Source organism: Capsicum annuum, chromosome 4, assembly GCF_002878395.1.
Source record: "Capsicum annuum cultivar UCD-10X-F1 chromosome 4, UCD10Xv1.1, whole genome shotgun sequence".
In the NCBI taxonomy this organism is placed as follows: Eukaryota; Viridiplantae; Streptophyta; class Magnoliopsida; order Solanales; family Solanaceae; genus Capsicum; species Capsicum annuum.
In genome coordinates this window covers 38,032,835-38,053,410 of record NC_061114.1, presented here as the reverse complement: position 1 = coordinate 38,053,410, position 20,576 = coordinate 38,032,835, and the positions used below count along the sequence as shown (strand labels likewise).

At 37.9% G+C, this 20,576-nt stretch overlaps 1 protein-coding gene across 2 annotated transcripts in view; it reads right to left on the bottom strand.

Annotated features, from left to right (window-relative positions):
- The window catches only part of LOC107868013 (probable amino-acid acetyltransferase NAGS1, chloroplastic), a 45,352-nt gene that overhangs the window by 1,571 nt on the left and 23,205 nt on the right, over positions 1–20,576 (bottom strand). Inside the window, exons 3-10 of one of the 2 annotated variants that reach the window (XR_007054888.1) lie at positions 19,883–20,088; positions 19,593–19,744; positions 17,717–18,134; positions 17,167–17,264; positions 16,340–16,451; positions 16,066–16,225; positions 3,100–3,174; positions 2,767–2,839 (exon numbers count right to left, since the gene is read on the bottom strand). Coding sequence is in view for 1 of the 2 variants with exons in the window: in XM_016714550.2 (XP_016570036.1) it covers positions 2,767–2,839; positions 16,066–16,225; positions 16,340–16,451; positions 17,167–17,264; positions 17,717–18,134; positions 19,593–19,744; positions 19,883–20,088 (1,219 nt within the window). In the remaining variant the exon portion in view is untranslated. The remainder of the gene's footprint in view (positions 1–2,766; positions 2,840–3,099; positions 3,175–16,065; positions 16,226–16,339; positions 16,452–17,166; positions 17,265–17,716; positions 18,135–19,592; positions 19,745–19,882; positions 20,089–20,576) is intronic. The other variant, XM_016714550.2, reaches the window with a different exon arrangement.

Below are 20,576 nucleotides of genomic sequence, written 5' to 3'. Positions count from 1 at the left end.
CCATCCATAACTAGTGTCTCACACCTAAGCACCGGACCATCAGAACTCCTCCTCATCACGTGCCTGAACCAACATTACCTCACTTCTCGCATCTTATCCTCCACCAAAGTCACTCCCACCTTCTCCCGAATAATCTCATTCCTCACCCTATCTCTCTTGGTATCTCTTGGTATGGCCACACATCCATCGCAACATCATCATCTTCTTCACCTTTAACTTTTGGATGTGGGAGTTCTTAACTGATCAACACTCCGCTCTATACAACATAGCCGACCGGACTGCTACTCCGTATAACTTTCCTTTAAGCTTCGGGGGCACCTTCTTATCACATAAAACTACCGAAGCAAGACTCTATTTCAACTACCCAGCCCCAATACAATGCGTGATATCCTCGTCAATCTCACCCCTGAATCATCCTCTCCTTCTTTTAAATGGCCTGAAAGTCCAGCTTCACAACCACATCAACCTCTTACGACACATCACTAAACTTTACACTCCAAGTACTCCGTCTTGTTCCTGCTTAACCAAAATCCTTTAGACTCAAGGGTTTGTCTCCAAATCTCCAACTTATTATTAACTCCTCCCCGAGCCTCATCAATCAATACCACATCATCAGCAAATAACATACACCAAACACTAAGACACCTCCCTTGAATATGTCGCATCATAACATTCATCACCAAGGCAAATAAAAAAGGGCTAAAAGTCGATCCCTGATACAACCCTATCAAAACCGGAAAGTGCTCCGAATCTCCACCTACCATCCTCACCCGAGTCTTCGCACCATCATACATGACCTAAATCAACCTAGTGTACGCCACGGGCACTCCTCTAGCCTCCAAGCACCCCATAGAATATCTCTCTGGGAACTCTGTCATAAGCCTTCTCAAGATCAATAAACACCAGGTGCAAGTCCTTCTTCCTCTCCCGAAACTGTGTTCCGCTAATCTCCTTACAAGATGAATGGCCTCAGTAGTAAAGCGATCTGGCATAAAACCAAACTGATTCTCAAAGATAGTCACGCTCCTTCTCAGCCTCAACTCTACCACTCTTTCCCAAACCTTCATAGTATGACTCAACAACTTAATACCTCTATAGTTGTTGCAACTCTGGATGTCTCCCTTGTTCTTATACAATGGAATCATCGTACTCCACCTCCATGCTTCAGGCATCTTTGCCGCCCTAAAAATGATGTTAAACAACCTTGTCAACTACTCCAAACCTGTCCTGCCAGTGCTCTTTCAAAAATCCATTGAAATTGTCTAGTCCCATCGTCCTACCCCGACACATCCTGCGAATAGCCCCCTTGACCCCTTCAACCTTGATACACCTACAATAACCATAGTCGCGATACTCCACAAATTTCTCCAAGTCCCCAACACGAAACTTTTGTCCCCCTCGTCGTTCAAAAGTTTATGAAAATAGGACTACCACCTCTTCCTAATGAAGGCATCCTCAACCAACACAATACCATCCTCACCTTTGATGTACTTCACTTGGTCAAGGTCACGAACCCTCTGCTCCCTGACCTTGGCAAGCCTACACAACTTCTTATCCCCGTCTTTCTCCTCTAAAGCTGCATACAAGCTCTCAAAAGTTACCGTCTTAGCCGCCGTAACCGCTAACTTAGCCTCTCTCCTACCTACCTTATACTCCTCCTTATTCGTCCGCCTCTTCGTCCGCCTCTGCTCATCATCCTTGCTCTCAACCAACTTAGCATAAGCCACCTTCTTAGACTCCACCTTCCTCTTAACCTCTTCGTTCCACCACCATTCCCTTCGATGCTAGCCAGATCGACCCCTCGAAACACCCAATACCTCTCTAGCGGTCTCCCTAATGCAACTGAAATCACCCAAAAAGCTACGGGAAGCATTTCAGCCATTGATGAACAAACAATGAAGTTTCCCCATGAGATTGGTTGGGCTTGTCCAAAGCCACATCTAATGCCAACAATCACTTCATGGCGTCATACTCTTTTAACTCTAAAATATTTTTTTGTTACAAGAAAGAATCAGCTAAAGGAAAATAAACTATCTAGTAGAGTAGATCTGTAATTTCTCTTTTTGGATCCGAAAGGGTAGATGAATCAATTTTCATGATTATTTGACAAGTTTCAAAAAAAAAAACACTTTCTTTTATCTTCTCTCTGAAAATTCCAATTTGGATACTTTTTACAAAATACCGAGTAAATAAATAATTTTTGAGCAAATCACATTAAAGTGACTATGAATCATAGTTTAACGGTAGTCAAGAAGTCATCAAGGAGCCAACATATTCACTTCTAGCATTAATTCTGCGCAAGTGTTACAGGTACTTCGCATGTGCCTAAGAGTCTAAGACATACACATCGCTTCTTGAAAGAGCATGTACTTCTTCTTTTTTGTTTTGGGGGGGAGGGGGGAGAGGGGGGGGGGGGGGATTTTATTTTATAACTCAAACACATTGTTTAATGTTTAGTAATAATGTCATTTTCAAAATTATATACTAATTGATATGGATTACAGGCACAACAGCGTACCCAAGAACAAGTAGTAGTAATAATAAGAGTCAACCAAGCGGAACTTTTTTTTCCTTTATGATTCTCTGTACCTTGAAACAGCATCTTAGCTTTATCTCAAATACAATTTAAATATTGCAACAAATTTAGTGTTACACAGGTAGCTGCCATTGCCCATTGCATTTTAATTCACAATCAATGTTCATTCACCAATTGGAAGAACAATGCATATATTGGTCAGGGTACAAGGAAAGTGGAAACAAACATACCAATCAGCTGTGCGAGTTGTAAGCAGGAACAGCATTTGCAATCCTAGGGAGGATGCCTTCTTCTCAGTGTAATCTGCAATTTTTTTGGAATAGAAAGTCATTGGCTATTGCAGTAATAAGCACAGAACTTCAATTCAGACCAAAAAGTTCAAGGACACCAACTGTGTTTAGGTAGTTAGAAGTAAGCAAACATATAACAGTTTTAGCACCCAAGGGTGTGGCCTAGTGGTCAATGAAGTGGGTTGGGAACCTGAGGTCTCATGTTCAAATCCTAACAAAGACAAAACACTAGGGGGTTCTTCCTATCTGTCCTACTTTGGTGGAGAGAGTTACCTGGTATTTGTTGCTGGTAGGAGGTGGCAGGTATCCCAGGGATTTACCCAAGGTGCGCGAAAGCTGGCCCGAACACTACGGTTATCAAAAAAAAAAGTTTTATCTCAACTTTTAAGGACACAACATTCTTCAATAAAGTGCAAGACCAACAAAGCACGACTGTGATGAATTATCTGATGCAATCCTGGATAGCCAGAACACACATGGGGTCAACATTACATCCCCACTTGATCAACCCATGCATTAGCGCCCAGAGTGTAAAAATTGCTTTTGGTTGCCTCATTTGCAACTATAATATATCTCCAAGGGACTCATTTTCATTATTGTTATTGTTCAGATTCGGGAAGAATTATTAGAAAACAAAAACAAACAAAAATACAGGAGAAAAGAATCTTGTTTAATTTTTGGCTAGACTAAAATCTTCCATTGTCAAGGCAAAAATTTGGATTCTTATTAAGAACAATCTAGTGCAAGTTCACATTAAAATGTTCTCAATATTGCACTCAGTATTTCATCGAGTCTGCAACCTAAATGGGCCCCCATTTTAAATAAATGACAGAAATATGCCACATAACTAAAAGGTGACAAAAATAAGCTTACACACTTTTTAAGTGTACTATATACTTTAATTTTAACGGAACCAAGTTAACGTGGTTAACTTCATGGAAACGTATAGAGCGCATAAAATTTATGCGCTATCCATTTTTTTCTATATAGCGTACAAAAGTTATGCGCTATATGTAATAAAATGGATAACGCACAACTTTTATGCGCCATATAAAATAAAAGTGCTTTATCCATTTTATTTTATATGGTACGTAACTTTTAGGAGCTATACACTGAAAATTCAGTTCCCCTTTATTACAGACTGTTTTCAGAGTCTTTCATATTGATGTGGCATATGAATATGGTGCCAAAAATATATGCGCTGTGTAAAAAAAAAAAATTTCAACCGTAGCTTGAAAACTTCTATGTAAAGAGAAAGATGTATTCACTTCATCTATTATCACTCCACATCTTCATACGACTTCAAAAGTTCATCAGAATTTTTGTTCATTTGAATCTTAGAAAATGAATACTGAATGTGTTAAAGAGTCGCACTTTTTTGGGATTGTAAAATCGTGCATGAGGGTTATACAGTGTACTATAGTTATCCCCACGTCTAATGCTAAGTATCCAATTTCAATTAGTTATGATGAATTTCCTGAATCAACTTTTAGAAGGATGAAAATAAAAAGTGATGATTTATTTATAATCGGACAATATTCAAACTCCTCCTCATCACAAGGATTGGTAAATTATGGGGAATGAATTATCTCTGATGATGAGTCATTGACTGAATTTTTGAGGGCTCCTTATGATCATGCCATTCAAATATAGCTAAATATTCCTCAAGTTTATGTTAAGAAGGAGCTTAGGACTCGTCATGCGCACTCTCCTTCGCAAGATGTCTACACGCAACTTGAGAATTCAACTAGTGTTGTTGATGCCCGTTTAACTCGGTATAGCACTTTTTCCGACATGAATGCTCCCCAACATATTATGTTGGATAACATGTCATCACAATCCTCAATACCTGATTTGAACGAAACTTTGAATGAAAGTGACTGGTGTTGCCGAATGAAGTTTCCTTATGCTTCTCGGGAGGATGGGAGTCCATGTGAGGATGACTCTTCGCCATCTTCTGGAAGTGGATATCGATTAATTAGTGTTATTATTTAATAATATTTATTTTCACCGGTTTGTGTCTATTTCTTATGTCATATATTTGTTCTATATTATTAGGGACTTAACTCTACCTGAAACGAATAATGATGGATTTTTTGGACAAGATTATAGTTTGGTCAATCATGTCACAGCTTGAATGGATGGATAATGCTAGAACATCCTCTCTCACTGAGTTTTGGTGTTGTCGACTATTATCGGTGGGTCTAAAATATAGTCGATATTAAGTTATGTTGGTTCACTGCATGTATTTTTAATTTATTTATGTTTTTGGTATGTATTAAAAATATCTCATTTTTTGAAATAGAGGAATAATGTCACGTCAGATGAGCATGTTGTCCCAGACGATATTAAAAACAGTGACCAGCCAAATTATGACCAATTATCACAGGGTCATGATAGTGAGCCTAATAATGTTGAGAGAGAGCGAGCCTAATAATGCGGAGGCATCGGGGGATGAATGCCCATATGACCCATTGAGTGGTGGTGATGATATTATAAACCCAAATTCCGCATAGAGATGTCCATGAGCCTTTTTCCTCGACAAGAATCAACTCCACAGTCACCAATTCGAAGACCGACACCAATGTCACTACCAATCAATAGGCCACGTTTTTATTCTAATGAAATTTCATATCTTGATCATTTTTCTAAAGGATCAGATATGTTTGCGGATATGCATGAAAATGATCATCCCTTAAGCTATGTGGCGTAAACTGACTTTTTCTAAACGATTACATATTTTCTAAACGATTCTTTTTATCTTTGTAGCGAGATGTTCAAATCAAAAATAGATTTGCAAAGGGCAGTTAAGCTCTTACACTGCAAAGAAAAGAGGGAGTTCTTTATTGTTCAGTTGGGAAAGGAACAACAATATACCCAGGTCTGGGGAGGGTAGAGTGTACGCAAACCATACCACTACCTCAGGTGAAGTAGAGAGACAGTTTCGGATAGACTCCCGGCTTAGGACCGATAACAATATAACAAACACAAAACATAAATGCATAAAAACTAGAACAGTATACAAAATAAACTACTACCACTAGCCATAAGATAATACTAGAAACTAACTATTTGAAACCCTAGACACGAATAAAGAACGCTCCCTACTGTTACCGATGCACTCCCGCACCCTAACCCTCTACCCTAATCCCACACCTTCCTATCAACGGTCATGTCCTTCATAAGTTGTAACTGCTCCATATCATGCCTAATCACCTCCCTCCAATATTTCTTCGGCCTACCTCTACCCCGCCTAAAACCATCCATAGCCAGTGTCTCACACCTCCGCACTGGAGCATCGGAGCCCCTCCTCATCACGTGCCCAAACCAACATAACCTCACTTCTCGCATCTTGTCCTCCACCGAAGCCACCCCACCTTCTCCCGAATAATCTCATTCCTCACCCTATCTCTCCTGGTATGGCCACACATCCATCGTAACATCTTCAGCTCCGCCACCTTTAACTTTTGGATGTGGGAGTTCTTAACTGGCCAACACTCCGTTCCATACAACATAACCGGTCGGACTGCCACTCTGTAAACCTTACCTTTAAGCTTTGTGGGAACCTTCTTATCACTTAAAACTCTCGACACGAGCCTCCATTATAACCACCCTGTCCCAATACAATGCGTGACATCCTTGTCAATCTTACCATTGCCCTGAATCATAAACCCCAGATACTTAAAACTCCCCCTCTTCTAAATGGCCTGAGAGTCCAGCTTCACAACCACATCAGCCTCCTACGACACATCACTAAACTTACACTCTAAGTATTCCCGTCTTAGTCCTGCTCAACCGAAATCCTGTAGACTTAAAGGTCTGTCTCCAAATCTCCAACTTATCATTAACCCCTCCACGGGTCTCGTCAATCAATACCACATCATCAGCAAATAACATACACCAAGGCACCTCCCCTTGAATATGACACGTCAAAACATCCATTACCAAGGCAAATAAAAAAGGGCTAAGAGTCGATCCCTGGTGCAACCCTATCAAAATCGAAAAGTGCTCTGAATCGCCTCTTACTGTCCTTACATGAGTCTTTGCGCCATCATACATGTCCTGAATCGACCTAGTGTACGCCACGAGCACCCCTCTTGCCTCCAAGCACCTCCACAAAATCTCTCCGGGAACTTTGTGATATGCCTTCTCCTGATCAATAAACACTATGTGCAAGCCCTTCTTCCTCTCTCGAAACTGTGTTCCACTAATCTCCTTACAAGATGAATGGCCTCAGTAGTAGAGCGACCTGGCATAAAACCGAACTAATTCTCAGAGATAGTCACGATCCTTCTCAGCCTCAACTCTACCACCCTTTCCCAAACCTTCATGGTATGACTCAACAACTTAATACCTCTATATTTGTTGCAACTCTGGATGTCCTCCTTGTTCTTATACAAAAGAATCATCTTACTCCACGCTTCAGGCATCCTCGCCGCCCTAAAAATGATGTTAAACAACCTTGTCAACCACTCCAAACCCGCCCCGCCAGTGCTCTTCCAAAAATCCACTGGAATCTCGTTTGGCCCTATCGCCCTACCCCGTCACATCCTGCGAATAGCCCCCTTGACCTCCTCAACCTTGATACGCCTACCATATCCATAATTGCGACATTCCTCAGATTTCTCCAAGTCCCCCAACATGAAACCTTTGTCCCCTTCGTCGTTCAAGAGTTTATGAAAATAGGACTGCCACCTCTTCTTAATGAGGGTATCCTCAACTAACACTGTACCATCCTCTCCCTTAATGCACTTCACTTGGTCAAGGTCATGAGCCCTTCGCTCTCTGACCTTGGCAAGCCTATAGAACTTCTTATCCTCACCTTTCTCCTCTAAAGCCGCATACAAGCTCTCAAAAGTTGTTGTCTTAGCCGTCGTAACCGCTTTCTTAGCCTCTCTTCTAGCAACCTTATACTCCTCTTTATTCGTCTGCCTCTCCTCATCATCCTTGCTCTCCACCAACTTAGCATACGCCACTTTCTTAGACTCCACCTTTCTCCTAACCTCTTCATTCCACCACCAGTCCCCTCGATGCTTACTAGATCGACCTCTCGAGACACCCAACACCTCTCTAGCGATCTCCCTAATGCAACTGGCAGTCGTCTCCCACATATTATCCACATCCCCTCTACTGTCCCAAGCCTCCCTACTCTTCAACTTCTCTCCCATCTCCAACGCACTAGCCAAAGTCAAGCTACCCCACTTAATCTTGGGCCTTATTGATGACCACGTCCATCACCAACAACCTATGTTGAGTCGAAAGATTCTCGCTAGAAATGACTTTACAATCTTTACATAGCGTTTTATCATCCTTTCTAAGGAGCAAAAAGTCTAACTGAACTACGAAAAGTAATAAGGTGCTCCTCCTTCTTCGGAAAGCTCGAATTCTGAAAAAGGGTGAAAAGGGGTTTTAAAGACAGGAGAAAAGAGCCAAAATACTTGTCGAAAATCGAAGTCACTAGCCGGAAACTGGTGTTCGCCCGTGGAACTCCGGCGTTGCCTTGGTTCATCGATTGTGACGCTAGTTCTCCATCGGAATTTGAGAAGATGGATGTGGACGGTTGGTTTCACCGGTGGCGGTGGTCTCACTAGCGATGGTGAGAGCAGTGGAGTCTCACCGGTGGTTCTTGGTTTTGTGACTGGTGGTCTGTTTCGGTGTTAAGAAAGTGAGTTTCGCTGGAGAAAAATGATCAGGCATTGTTCAATAACAACAACAACAAACCCAGTATATTCCCACATCGTGGGGTCTGGGGAGGGTAGAATGTACGCAGTCCATACCACTACCTCTAAAGAAGTATAGAGGTTGTTTCCGATAGACCCCCGGCTCAAGAAAAAGAACAGTATACAAAAAAAAAAAATCAAAAGCATGGGACATGATAAAATAACACAGGCACGACATCCACAAAAATATCAAGGATTGTTCGCCGGAGAAAAAGATCGGAGATGTTTGCCGGAGAAATGACGATTGTTCGCCGGAGAAAAATTATCGGCAGTTCGTTCTCTCTGTGATCAGAGGAGAGAGAATTGTGGCAAAACGGGTCTCAAACAATTCCCGAAAACTACACCGATCCGTCAAGATTAAACAGCGAAAATTACTCACCGAAGAGTTGCCAGAAAACGTCGCCGGCGACTGCCTAATGATTTGTCTTTACTCACCTGATATGCAGATGCTAAGAAAGGAAGTCTTCAAAATTTGTTTTGCTCTTACACTATAAAGAAGGGAGGGAGTTCCTTGTTGTTAAGTCTAGAAAAAAAGTCTTGCAAATTTGTTTTGTTCTGAACTACTGTATCAACAACACTAGTTGGATTCTCGGGCTACATCTGCATGTGAAGGAGAGTGCGCACGACAGTCCTACGCTCCTTCTTAACATAAACTTAAAGAATATTTAGCTTTATTTGACTGGCATAATCATAAGGAGCCCTCGAAAATTCAGTCAACCACTAATCATTAGATATAATCCATTCCCCATAATTTACCAATCCTTGTGATGAGAAAGAGTTTGAATAATGTCCGATTATAAATAAATCATAATCATCACTTTTTATTTTCATCATTCTAAAAATTGAACCAGGAAATTCATCATAACCAATTGAAATTGGATACTTAGTATTGGACTTGGGGAGATACTATAATATACTATATTACTCTCGTGAACAATTTCACCATCCCAAAAAGTGCAACTCTAACAAATTCAATATCCATTTTCTAAGATTCAAATGAACAAAAATTATGAACTTTTGAAGCCGTATGAAGGTGGCAGAGTGTTAAAAGATGAAGTGTATATATCTTCTCTTTATATAGAGGTTTCAAGATCTAGTTGAAATTTTTTTTAACACATAACACATTTTTGGCATCATATTCATATGCCACATCTTTGAGGGAACACACGTAAGAGTGTTGGTAAGGGACTTTTATATCTAATCGTTTGGTTTCGAGATCTTCCATAGGTACAAGGAGGTTTAGAGGAATTGATAATCATGAACACGGTGCCTAAAGGTATAATAGTAGTACAGTGTCAAAACTGTTCATTATATCTAAATGGGGCAAGCTTATGTCCGACGGGAATTTCAAATGGTGATCTTTGCTTGTAATGGCGTCTCTTGGAAAGGGGAAAAAATGGAGTTACTTCAAGAGTTCTCTTACAATGATTAAGAGAAAGATATAATTTATGTGATAAACAATGTGCGAGGTTACGGCCTGTAATTATTACTTGGGATGACATAAAAGAGAGAAAAAAGAGTTAACATCCCATGAATGATGAAAACCCTGATACTCCGAACAAAAGTGAGACTGAGATAGAAAAGTTTGAGAGGAGTAGGGCTGGCAACGGACCCGGAACTTTCCGTTCCGTTCCGTTCCGATAGTGACGTTTCCGATTGATTTCCGGTACCGGTAACGACACGGTCCGGCTGGTACACAATGGTCCGGAAAACGATACCGGTCCGAACCTACGAAAAATTTCGGTATTTACGGTTCCAGTAGACCGGTTCCGGTACCGGTTTCCAATCCGTAACTTTTAAAGTTTGGCCCTTTTTTTAGAAAAAAAAAAAAACCACCCCACCCCCCACCCCACCTTCCAATTACCCCCCACCACCCTTTAAAATTTTTACTATAAATATACTTCATTTCAATTATTTTTTCACACAAATATTATCAATTTTCATACTATCTCTTAATATTCTCTCAAATTCTCTAAATATTTCTAGTTTTATTATATTAGTTGAACACTTGAAGTTGAGGATTCATTTATTATATTAGTTGAAGTTGAAGATTTTTTGAAGATATTACAAGCTTTAATTATCATCTTTTAATTCCGACATTTGTTATACGTCTGCTTTTACGCAGGCGTTCGGTATATTCGTTCCAACTTTAATCTCTTTTTATTTACGTTAATTATCTATATTTTTTATTTTTAGTATCTACATTTATTTACGAACATCAATTTGTATTTGTATTGCTTGTTTTAATATTTTATTTTGAAATATGGATTTTGAAAAAAATAGTGGTAAAAAATCAAATTTTGGTAAGGTCTTTCGTAGAAATAAAAAAAGTAAGGCTAGTACTAGTTCATTACCGGCTAGATTTAATGAAACTTCATTATCGCAACCTAATGGTTTCGATGTTGGTATCGGTATGGAATTAGATAATGAGACCCTGAATAGGCGTTATAATAATTTTGAGGAAGACTTACCAGAGGAAGATGATATAGAAGAACAAGAATTAGGTGATACCCCCACCCCTACTAGTCCGGTTACGGAATTACCGGAACACGGTGAAGAACTGTCCCTTTTACCGGAATTTACTAGGGCCAAAGGTACCGAACGTACTAAAAGGTCTTTAGTTTGAAAATTTATGGAGCATGATAGGGTAAAAAGTAGTGCTACTTGTAATAAATGCAAGAATGTTTTTAAACATTTGACTGGGGGAAAAAATGGCGGGACAAGATTGCTAACTTCGCATTTGATGAGATGTAATAAAGAATTTATTCGTCTAAAAAATGAGGCTAAGGCAAAAAAAGATGGTACAACATTTGTACATGAATCTGTAGGAGGTAATATGGTTCAAACACGTTTAGACATGTTTAACCCGGCTGAAGCAAGTTCATCCTCGACATATAGTGAAGATGTAGATAGAGAAGAACTAGCGAAAATGGTTGCTGTTATGGGTTTGCCTTTTAGTTTTCCTTCGCATCCCGATTTTATTCATTATATTCAATGAGTATATAATCCCTCTTTTAAAGGTTTTTCACGAAATACAATTAAAAATGATATTTTTAAATTTCAAGCTGAACATTGTCATTTTCTTCGTTGCTTATTTGATAAATTTGATGGTAGAATATCTGTTACTTCTGATATGGGTACTAGTGTTGTCGGTAATGATTATTTTACTCTCACGGCTCATTGGATTGATCACGATTGGAACATGCAAAAAAGAATTATTGCTTATAAATATGTCGATGAGTCTAAAACCGGTATGTATATAGCTAATACAATAGATTGGTAAACCTATGGCATGCACATTAGATAATGCTTCTAATAATTTGAAAGCTATTGACGAGTTAAAAACTAGATTATGTTTAATGTATCAAGATCATTTTCATGTTAGATGTTCTGCACATATTTTAAATTTGATAGTACATGATGGTATTCATTTGTTTGGAAATGGTTGTCTTAAAGTGCGAATTGTTTGTAGTTCAATGTTTAAAAATTAAAAAAAAGGCAATAATGGATGATTTTAAACGTAAATGTGAACAATGTGGCCTTCCATATAGAAAAATTCCAAAAGAAATTCCTGCTAGATGGAATTCTTTGTTTCAAATGTTTGAAGTTGTTATATATCGTAAACCTATACAATTAGTTTATAATTCTTATAATGAAGATGTTAATTTAATGCTAGATGAAGATGATTGGACTGAAGTAGAAGAACTTTGTAAATTTTTGAAAAGTTTTTATCAAGCCACGAACACAGTATCTGCTCAATATAATCCAACTACTTGTTCTGTTTTAGTAACTATTACTGCTATTTCTAAAGTACTTGTTGAATATAAAAAAATATGTCCTAACAAAGAGGCAATTGAAGCTATGATTGAAAAATTTTAAAAATATTATTTTCCTATTCCACAAATTCTTTTAACAACTAATTTATTAAACCCATTTTATAAAGAACATGGTACAGTGATGTTGGTTAGAAAATTATACAACAATTTAGAAATTGGACTTCATCAAAAGCCATCAGTTGAAACCTGTTGTGCTAGCATAGTATCTACAGCTAGGAGTTTATATAACTTGTATCAAGTTATGGAACAAAATATTGGGCCGATTGAACCTCCTAGTTCTAGACGTAGATATGATGATTTAGATGACGAGATGGGCAAAGAACTTGGTCTTCAATGTTGTAGGAGTAATGATTTTGATTCGTATCATTCGCAGGACCGGGAAAATATTAGAGATGAAACTGGAAAACAACAACTTTTATCGTGGTGGAAGACCCGGATCAGACAATTTCCAAAACTTTCAAGGATGGTTCGAGATTTGTTATCAGCTCAAGCTTCTTCAGTTGCTTCGGAGCAAGCTTTCAGCGCAGGAAGATTTATAATAAGAGATCATCGGTATTCGTTAGCAAGGGATAGTTTGGAGATTTCGGTATTATTTAGAGATTGGATCAATGCCGAACGAAGAAATTTTGGGCTCCCCAAATTACCACCCCATATTGAAGACGAAATAGATGAAATTTTTGAGGAAAATAGTGATGATGGAATGGAAGCAATGGAGGAACAAGGAAATAGACCAATTCCGGAGGATTTATCCGTCGAAGAATTAGAAAAGTTACACCAAAAAAATTATAGACAATTTAGATATTAATAAGATTCTACAATAGAAATCTAATTCACACAGAACCCTTCCTAGAAGGTGGCTGCGTAGATTAGATTTACATTTAATATCTTTGTAATAAATGTATAGTACGAAATTTGAATAAATATAACGGCTATTCGCCTAATTTTGTTTTAAATTTTCTCTTTTGTTTGTTGCAATTATGAAAAAAAAAATATTATATTAAGTATTTAAGTTTATAAAGTTACAAAAAAATTTAACTTCTTAAACTTACTAAAAATATTATATTACCTTAACATATATTTTTAAAGTTAAAATTTAAAACCTTTTACAATAATTAAAACTTAAACTTATTATAAAAAAGTTAATAAATTATATAAATTATATAAGTTAAAAATATATATATATATAACTTATATATTAATCTCATTAAGTTATAATCTAAATTAAAACTTAAAAAAAAAAAAAAAAAAAACTGGTACCAGCGACGATATTCCGGTAACGTTCCGGTATCGCTCCGGTCCGTTCCGGTTCCACACCGGTAGCTAGCAGACCGGTCCGAACAAGGGAAATTTTCCGGTATTCCGGTTCCGGTAACTCCGGTTCCAGCGATATAAAACGATAATGAGGTTCCGGTACCGTTCTGAATCCGGTCAAACCGATCCGGCGGTTCCGATTCCGGTCCGTTGACAGCCTTAGAGAGGAGTAAGGGGGAGCATGTTGTCATTGTGAAAAATATAAGAGAAATATATTATTGAATTGTTGTAACTACATGAATGATTACATTGAGGCCCTATTTATAGATATTACATTTCAATACTTTTTCTAATAGGACACTACATTACAATCCCTTCCCAAGTAAAATTCTATATATTATTCCTATTCTACTCATATTCTAACACTCCTCCTCAAGCTGGTGCATAGAAGACATATGTACCAAGCTTGTTATGGATGTAACTAATTCGAGGATCGGTGAGGGACTTGGTGAAGATATCTGCAAGAAAACTGATAAGGACTGCTTTGGACGTCTGGGAGACCTCAACTGAAACAGAACAAACTGAAAAAGTGATCCGAAAAGCAGTAAACATCTCTGGAAAGTCGATGCGTCGCTGGGAAATTGCCAAAAACTAGAATAAATTATATGGGTCATCTCGAAATTAAGAGTAGATCTTGAACAAGATAGTCACCGAAGAACTGGCCGGAACATACTCACACGCTGGATTATTAGATTTAATGGATGAAAAATGGTCACCATTTGAGAAAAAATTATATGGGTAGGGTCGAAATGATGACACGATCCTACTGAAAAGAGAATCATATGGGTAGGTCAAAATGATGGCACGATCCTACTGAGAAATAGAAATTATAGAGGTAGATTTGAAATGATAACACAACCCTACTGAAAAATAAAAGTTATATGGGTAAGGTCGGAATGACGATACGACCCCACTAAAAAAGAGATTATATGGGTAGGGTTGGAATGATGGCACAACCCTACTGAAAAAGAGAACTTATATGGATAGGGTCGGAATAATGACACGACCCTACGCAAATCAGATCTGAGGAGTTACCGTAAAGACATGGAACTACACAAATCAGATCTAAGGAGTCACCGGAAAGATGCACGGTGCTATGCATCTCAGATATGAGAAAGTAGTCCTAAAAGAAGGACGGTACTAAGAAAAATAGATATGACAAAGTAGTCACCGGACAGATGCATGGTGCTATGCAAAGATATGAGAAAATAGTCACTAGAAAAATGCACAATAAGTCAGTGACCCAATTTTTGGTAACATAATCATTGGCCAGACGAGTGGCAAGTATGGATTATAACCGCCTGCCGGCAGCGAAAACTCTTTGATTCTTTACCAAGATCGTGGAAGCTCTGATACCACGTGAAAAATATAAGAGAAATATATTATTGAATTGTTGTAACTATATGAATGATTACATTGAGGCCCTATTTATAGATACTACATTCCAATCCTTTTTTCTAATAGGACATTACATTACAATCACTAGAAAGATACACAGTGAGTCAGTGACCCAACTTTTCCTAACATAATCATTGGCCACACGGGTGGCATATATGGATTATAACCGCCCGCCGGCAGCGGAAACTCTTTGATTCTTTACCAAGATCGTGGAAGCTCTGATACCACGTGAAAAATATAAGAGAAATATATTATTGAATTGATGTAACTATATGAATGATTACTTTGAGGCCCTATTTATAGATATTACATTCCAATCCTTTTTCTAATAGGACACTACATTGCAATCCCTTCCCAAGTAGGATTCTATATGTTATTTCTATTCCTACTCATATTCTAACAGTCATCCCAAAAGAGAAAAATGAGTAGTAGTGTCGTGCAAGGTTAGTGGGACACTGGGATGTCAAGTGAGCAAAGCGTGGTGAAACAAGCAGAGGAGAACCAAGAGGGAAAAATAGAGAGTAACCAAAAGTGTTCTAAGTGATGTTCTCCAAAAGACAATGAAAGGGAAAAAAAAGAGACTGAGTGGGAAACTCTCTTGTTTATTTTCTAACCTATTAACACTTTCTGGTTTTAGTTTTAGTGATACTTTTATGAAGGAAAAGATGAAGAGTCTCTTGAAACAGAAGATGGGAATCGTGATGTTGAAGTTACCACATAACCAATTGAATTCCAAAAAGTGTTTGGTAACTCTAGAGTGTGCGGGAGAATAAACTTTGTAGGGTGGAGGAAGAATACTCAGTTGTTGATTTCTTTTGTTGTTGAAATATCTTGAACTTTAAATTGTTCTGTTGTTTAATGTGTTTGCAACTTCATAGGACAAATGCAAATAACCACAGCATCCTGAAACTGCTTACATGCATTATATATCGCAAAGGGTAATTAGTTTTACTATGAGAGAAGAGTCACTATACCAAGTAATTTGTCTCCTTGTCCTTGGCCACGACAATCAGGAGAAACGGCAATAGCAGCAACCTCTCCACATTTTTCTCCAAAGTAAGGGAAGAGAGCAGCACAAGCTATAACATGGCCTTCTCTCTCCACGACAATGAATGAATGCAGCGCTTCCACCAGCTAGAACAAGTTAAAAACACACAATTATGAAAAAGAAAAATGATATACAAACATTAACCAAATAGAAGCTGATCCGACAACTATTTGCACATAATAAAAAGAAACAAGAGTAACCTCTTCCTCACTCCTTCTGATAAATGTTCCAGACTCTTCAAGAGGTTGTAATAATTGTTTGATCTCGGGAATATCTGACAGCCTAGCCATTCGTGTTCCTTCGTAAAGATCACTGAGGAAGAGAGATTCATGCACATCTTAGCCGAAGGATAGTCATAAAAAGGATAGCAAATATCAATTAGCTATGTCTTAATATAACTATCCGACTGAGAGTACAACTGTTAATTCTAGAGATGGGGAAATCATGAACTTCTGTGGTGAGAAACATAATGTCAAATTGGGGGTGGAACAGACAACCAGACATATGCAGATTCTCACTTCTCATGGAGTTCTATATATCAATATTCTAAAAGAAGGCTAAGTGCATTTTGGCAACATAAGTAGCTGGTTAAACATCTCTAGAAATTCTGGATCATATTTCTAATAGTCATATACCAAAAGTGTATCCTAAGGGATTGAATCTTTTAAGTTGCACCATCAATTTCTCCACAAAGAAAATAAAATGTCAAACTTGGATAGGAATAATAGCAGAGTAATTTCCTGCTATTCTTCTCCACCTTTGGTGGTGTTTTAACCATGATACTGAAAGGTGGCTCGCATTAGCCCGATTTGTTACTGTTAACCTACTGAGCTCGTTAATTGTAGATTATATTTTGTCTTCTCGTAAATCACTTACTTTGACAGGGAGCTCTTTTTACCATGGATTTGACGGTTCAAAAACACAAAGAAAAAAGAATATCATTGATCAACTTAAAGAGGAAACAATGAAAATGTGGAAAACTGAATATCAACATGCCTTGACTGAATTACAATCAACATTTGCATACCTAGCTACCATTGTACCAACTCCATCTCTTTGGAACAATTCCTTTAGTAAAACTCCACCAATAGTACCATCCAGCAGGTGAACTCTTTGAACACCTCCCTGATGGCAAATGGAGTACATAATTGGCAAAAGTTTTAACTAATAAGCCAATAGAGATATCATATATAATATTTTTAAATGAGGTGTCAGTTTAGTAGAGACATGACAATTTCATCAAGTAAAGTAGTGAGATGACAGACCATAGATCACTGTGAAAGTTGATAGTTACTAGACATGGCAAACCATATAGCCATAGTATGCAGTGAGAACACAAAATTGACTATTCTGTTAATATATATTTCGGTACTGCACAAGCTATTATAAAAGAAGTCAACAGCAAAGAGAGATATCTTCCAAAATCTACCCCTTTAGCCATCAAGGTTCAAGTTTAGAGAACATGCAATTTTGCTAATGTATATGTAGGGTTTCGGTAAATTAACATGACAATTATTGTCTAGTTTAGAAACTTCCATAAATCTGCAGATATAGTGATTAGACAGCCAGGATCTTACTCTGCACACAAAAGCAGCTGCAGCTAACTCTGAAAGATAACCATTTAGTCGACTTAGCCTCTCTTGTCCTCCAATGGCAAAACCCTGCTCAGTAGACCAAAGCCCATTCCCATTGTCAAAACCAACACCATTCTGAAAAACACTGTATCTTTGGCTAAAACCATTCATATTGTAGGAAGAGGTCGATCCATCGGAACCATTGTGACCCAAAAGATTGAAGTCCTCCTGACTGACAGCTTTTACATAATTAGCTGCTGTCTCACTTTGTTCTGCTCGTTTGCGAACCAACATGTCAGCATCTTGAAGAGTCAAGAAACGAATAAGACGGCCAGACTCATCCAGAATTGGACCATCTATTATACAAATCAGTTTCTCTGCTCCTAGAGCCACGGCACAAGCTGTGGCAACTTCGTATGTGCTTCAATAAAATAGAACACATTAGCAATCCTAAGACCCGAGGCAAAATAAAGAAGGAAAGAGAAAACACATCCACAAAACACTGACTCGATATTGAATAGTAGGGAATGTTGTATGCTGAGCATCTAAGCTTAATCAATCAGAAATTGTTTATAGAAATAAGAAAACCATGTCACACTTTAGGAACTGCAAAATGAACTAACTCGGCATGGGATCATGAAATAGGTGGACCACTGTGTAATGCAAGTTGAGTTCCAGTGGTAGTAGATTGATTTAAAAGATAAGCATTCACCCCGAGGGCTGTGACCCACTCAACATATCCACAAACACTAACTCACAATGGTAGTTTCAGAGAAATGTTGTGTACTGAGCATCTAGCTTTAATTAATTAGAGATAGTTATGTAAAAAAAATGAAAAACTAGTACAAATCAAGAAATGAAAGTAATCTCTGCAAACACGTGACCCACAGTTTAAAACAAGCTAAGTTCCCAAGAAAGCAGATTGATATAAAAAAAATATAGCATTCCGTAGAGGGCTCTGACACACATAAAATCGTGAAATTATTGACTTCTACCCATAGTAAGGGATAAAGATGCGTTCGAAGTCAAATGTTAAGCTAATTTTAAATCAGCAAGTCCATCTATATCACCCCTCCAATAGATGGTAGTCATTTTTGACCCATATATGTGTGTGTGTGCGCATGCAAAGACTTTTTTTTCCAAGAAATAGTACTATATTGTAATAAAAGAAGAGCAGAGATAGTTATAGGTGTACTTCCTTCTCACCCTGTTGAGAGTCTTTGAATTATATTAAAACTACATGTATCGTGAAGAAACTGATTGATAGGAAAAATAAGCGTTACCATAAGAAACCACCTAAGTTGAGTGTAACCAATTCAATCATGCACATATAAACCCAAATGTGTGACCAAAATGAGATCAACCCGAGGTAACATTTCTTTTACAAGAGTTAATTTTACACTTCTTCTGGTAATAGTTGACATGCATCCCAGGCATAAACACATTCTTGCTAGTTATTTCTCATTTATTTTCATGTTTTCACTAGAAGACTTCCTTTTGATTGACTTCTGGATTTTGATCCTACACTCAGATTTAAGTATTGCAATCTTCCAACTGCTCGAGTTTTTACTCAGAGAGAGAGAGAGAGAGAGAGAAGGAGCATTGTCTGCCTGTCAAACAGTTGAAGAGTTAAAAGAGGAAAATGTCCCATTAGTTTTAAGTAAACATGAAAATGGCAATTTACAGTTTGATTAAAAGAGAGGGTAGAATAGGGAAATGGACCACTACTAAGCTTAAGTCTTTTATGTATCACTATGCTTTAGTCTGTAGCTTCCTGAAATTCTGTTTATTGCTGATTTTAACGACTTAAGTAGAACAAGATGCAGACTAATGATGCACGACATCAACAAAGATACCTATCAAAAGCCATAAAGCATACTTGCAGTTCAAAACTTCCCCAGAGCTGGAATATCCAAGATTGCTTAATAACACAATGCTATCCTGATAAAGCCTCTCACGAATGCGAGAAACATCTATCTTCTTTACTTCACCAGTCGCTGCATAATCGACTCCTTCTACAACTCCTCTTCTCTGCCGGAAATTGTAATGAAAATCCCAAGTCAAACTCATTGTCATTGAAATGACACTGGATGCAGAAAATTGGAAACCAAAAAGAATGAAAAATAAATTTACTATTATTTACATTATGCAATCGGTTTATATTCTCACCTTCATAGCTAGAAAATTACCATTAGCAACACTAACACCATCATGCCAGCGACTATTTTCTCCATGCTGGCGGACACCAGTCAATGATGGCCCAGGAGACAACTTTGCTTCTATCATAAGACGAGTTCTCCCAGCTGCATCCATTGCAGCCATCAGTGAATCAGGGTCTGTTACTCTGTAGCGGCCTACATACTTGGGCTCACTTCCTGTAAGCAAAGAGTTATCAAATCACTTGCTTCTGAAGATATTCTTCTTAAATAGAGGAAAAACTGTAGTATAGGGAAAACAAAAATAATATAATGGTGCTAATTGAAAAAGAAGAAATAGAAGACTTTGAATAGTAAAGATGGTTAAACTCCTTCAAAACTATTGGCTATTTTTTAAATGCATATTATCAAAAGCTTTGATGTTACTGATTTCTCTTTCTATAAATGAAAATGGCTGACAAAGCTTTGGGTTTCTCCATGTTATAGTCAATGTAATAGGAAATACGATCTTGCATCTAAACTATTTACTAGGTTATGAGCACCAGCTCATCATTAGCAAGTTGATCAAGCTTTAACCTGAAGTCTTCACTGTTTAGAGCAAACAAAGCAGTTTCCCTCAAGCAATTGTCGAGCCAAATTAGAGGCAGAATACCATTTAGCCTCTCCAGAGTTTTATTAGCTTGAAATCTTCGGAGTTTGTTAGTAAA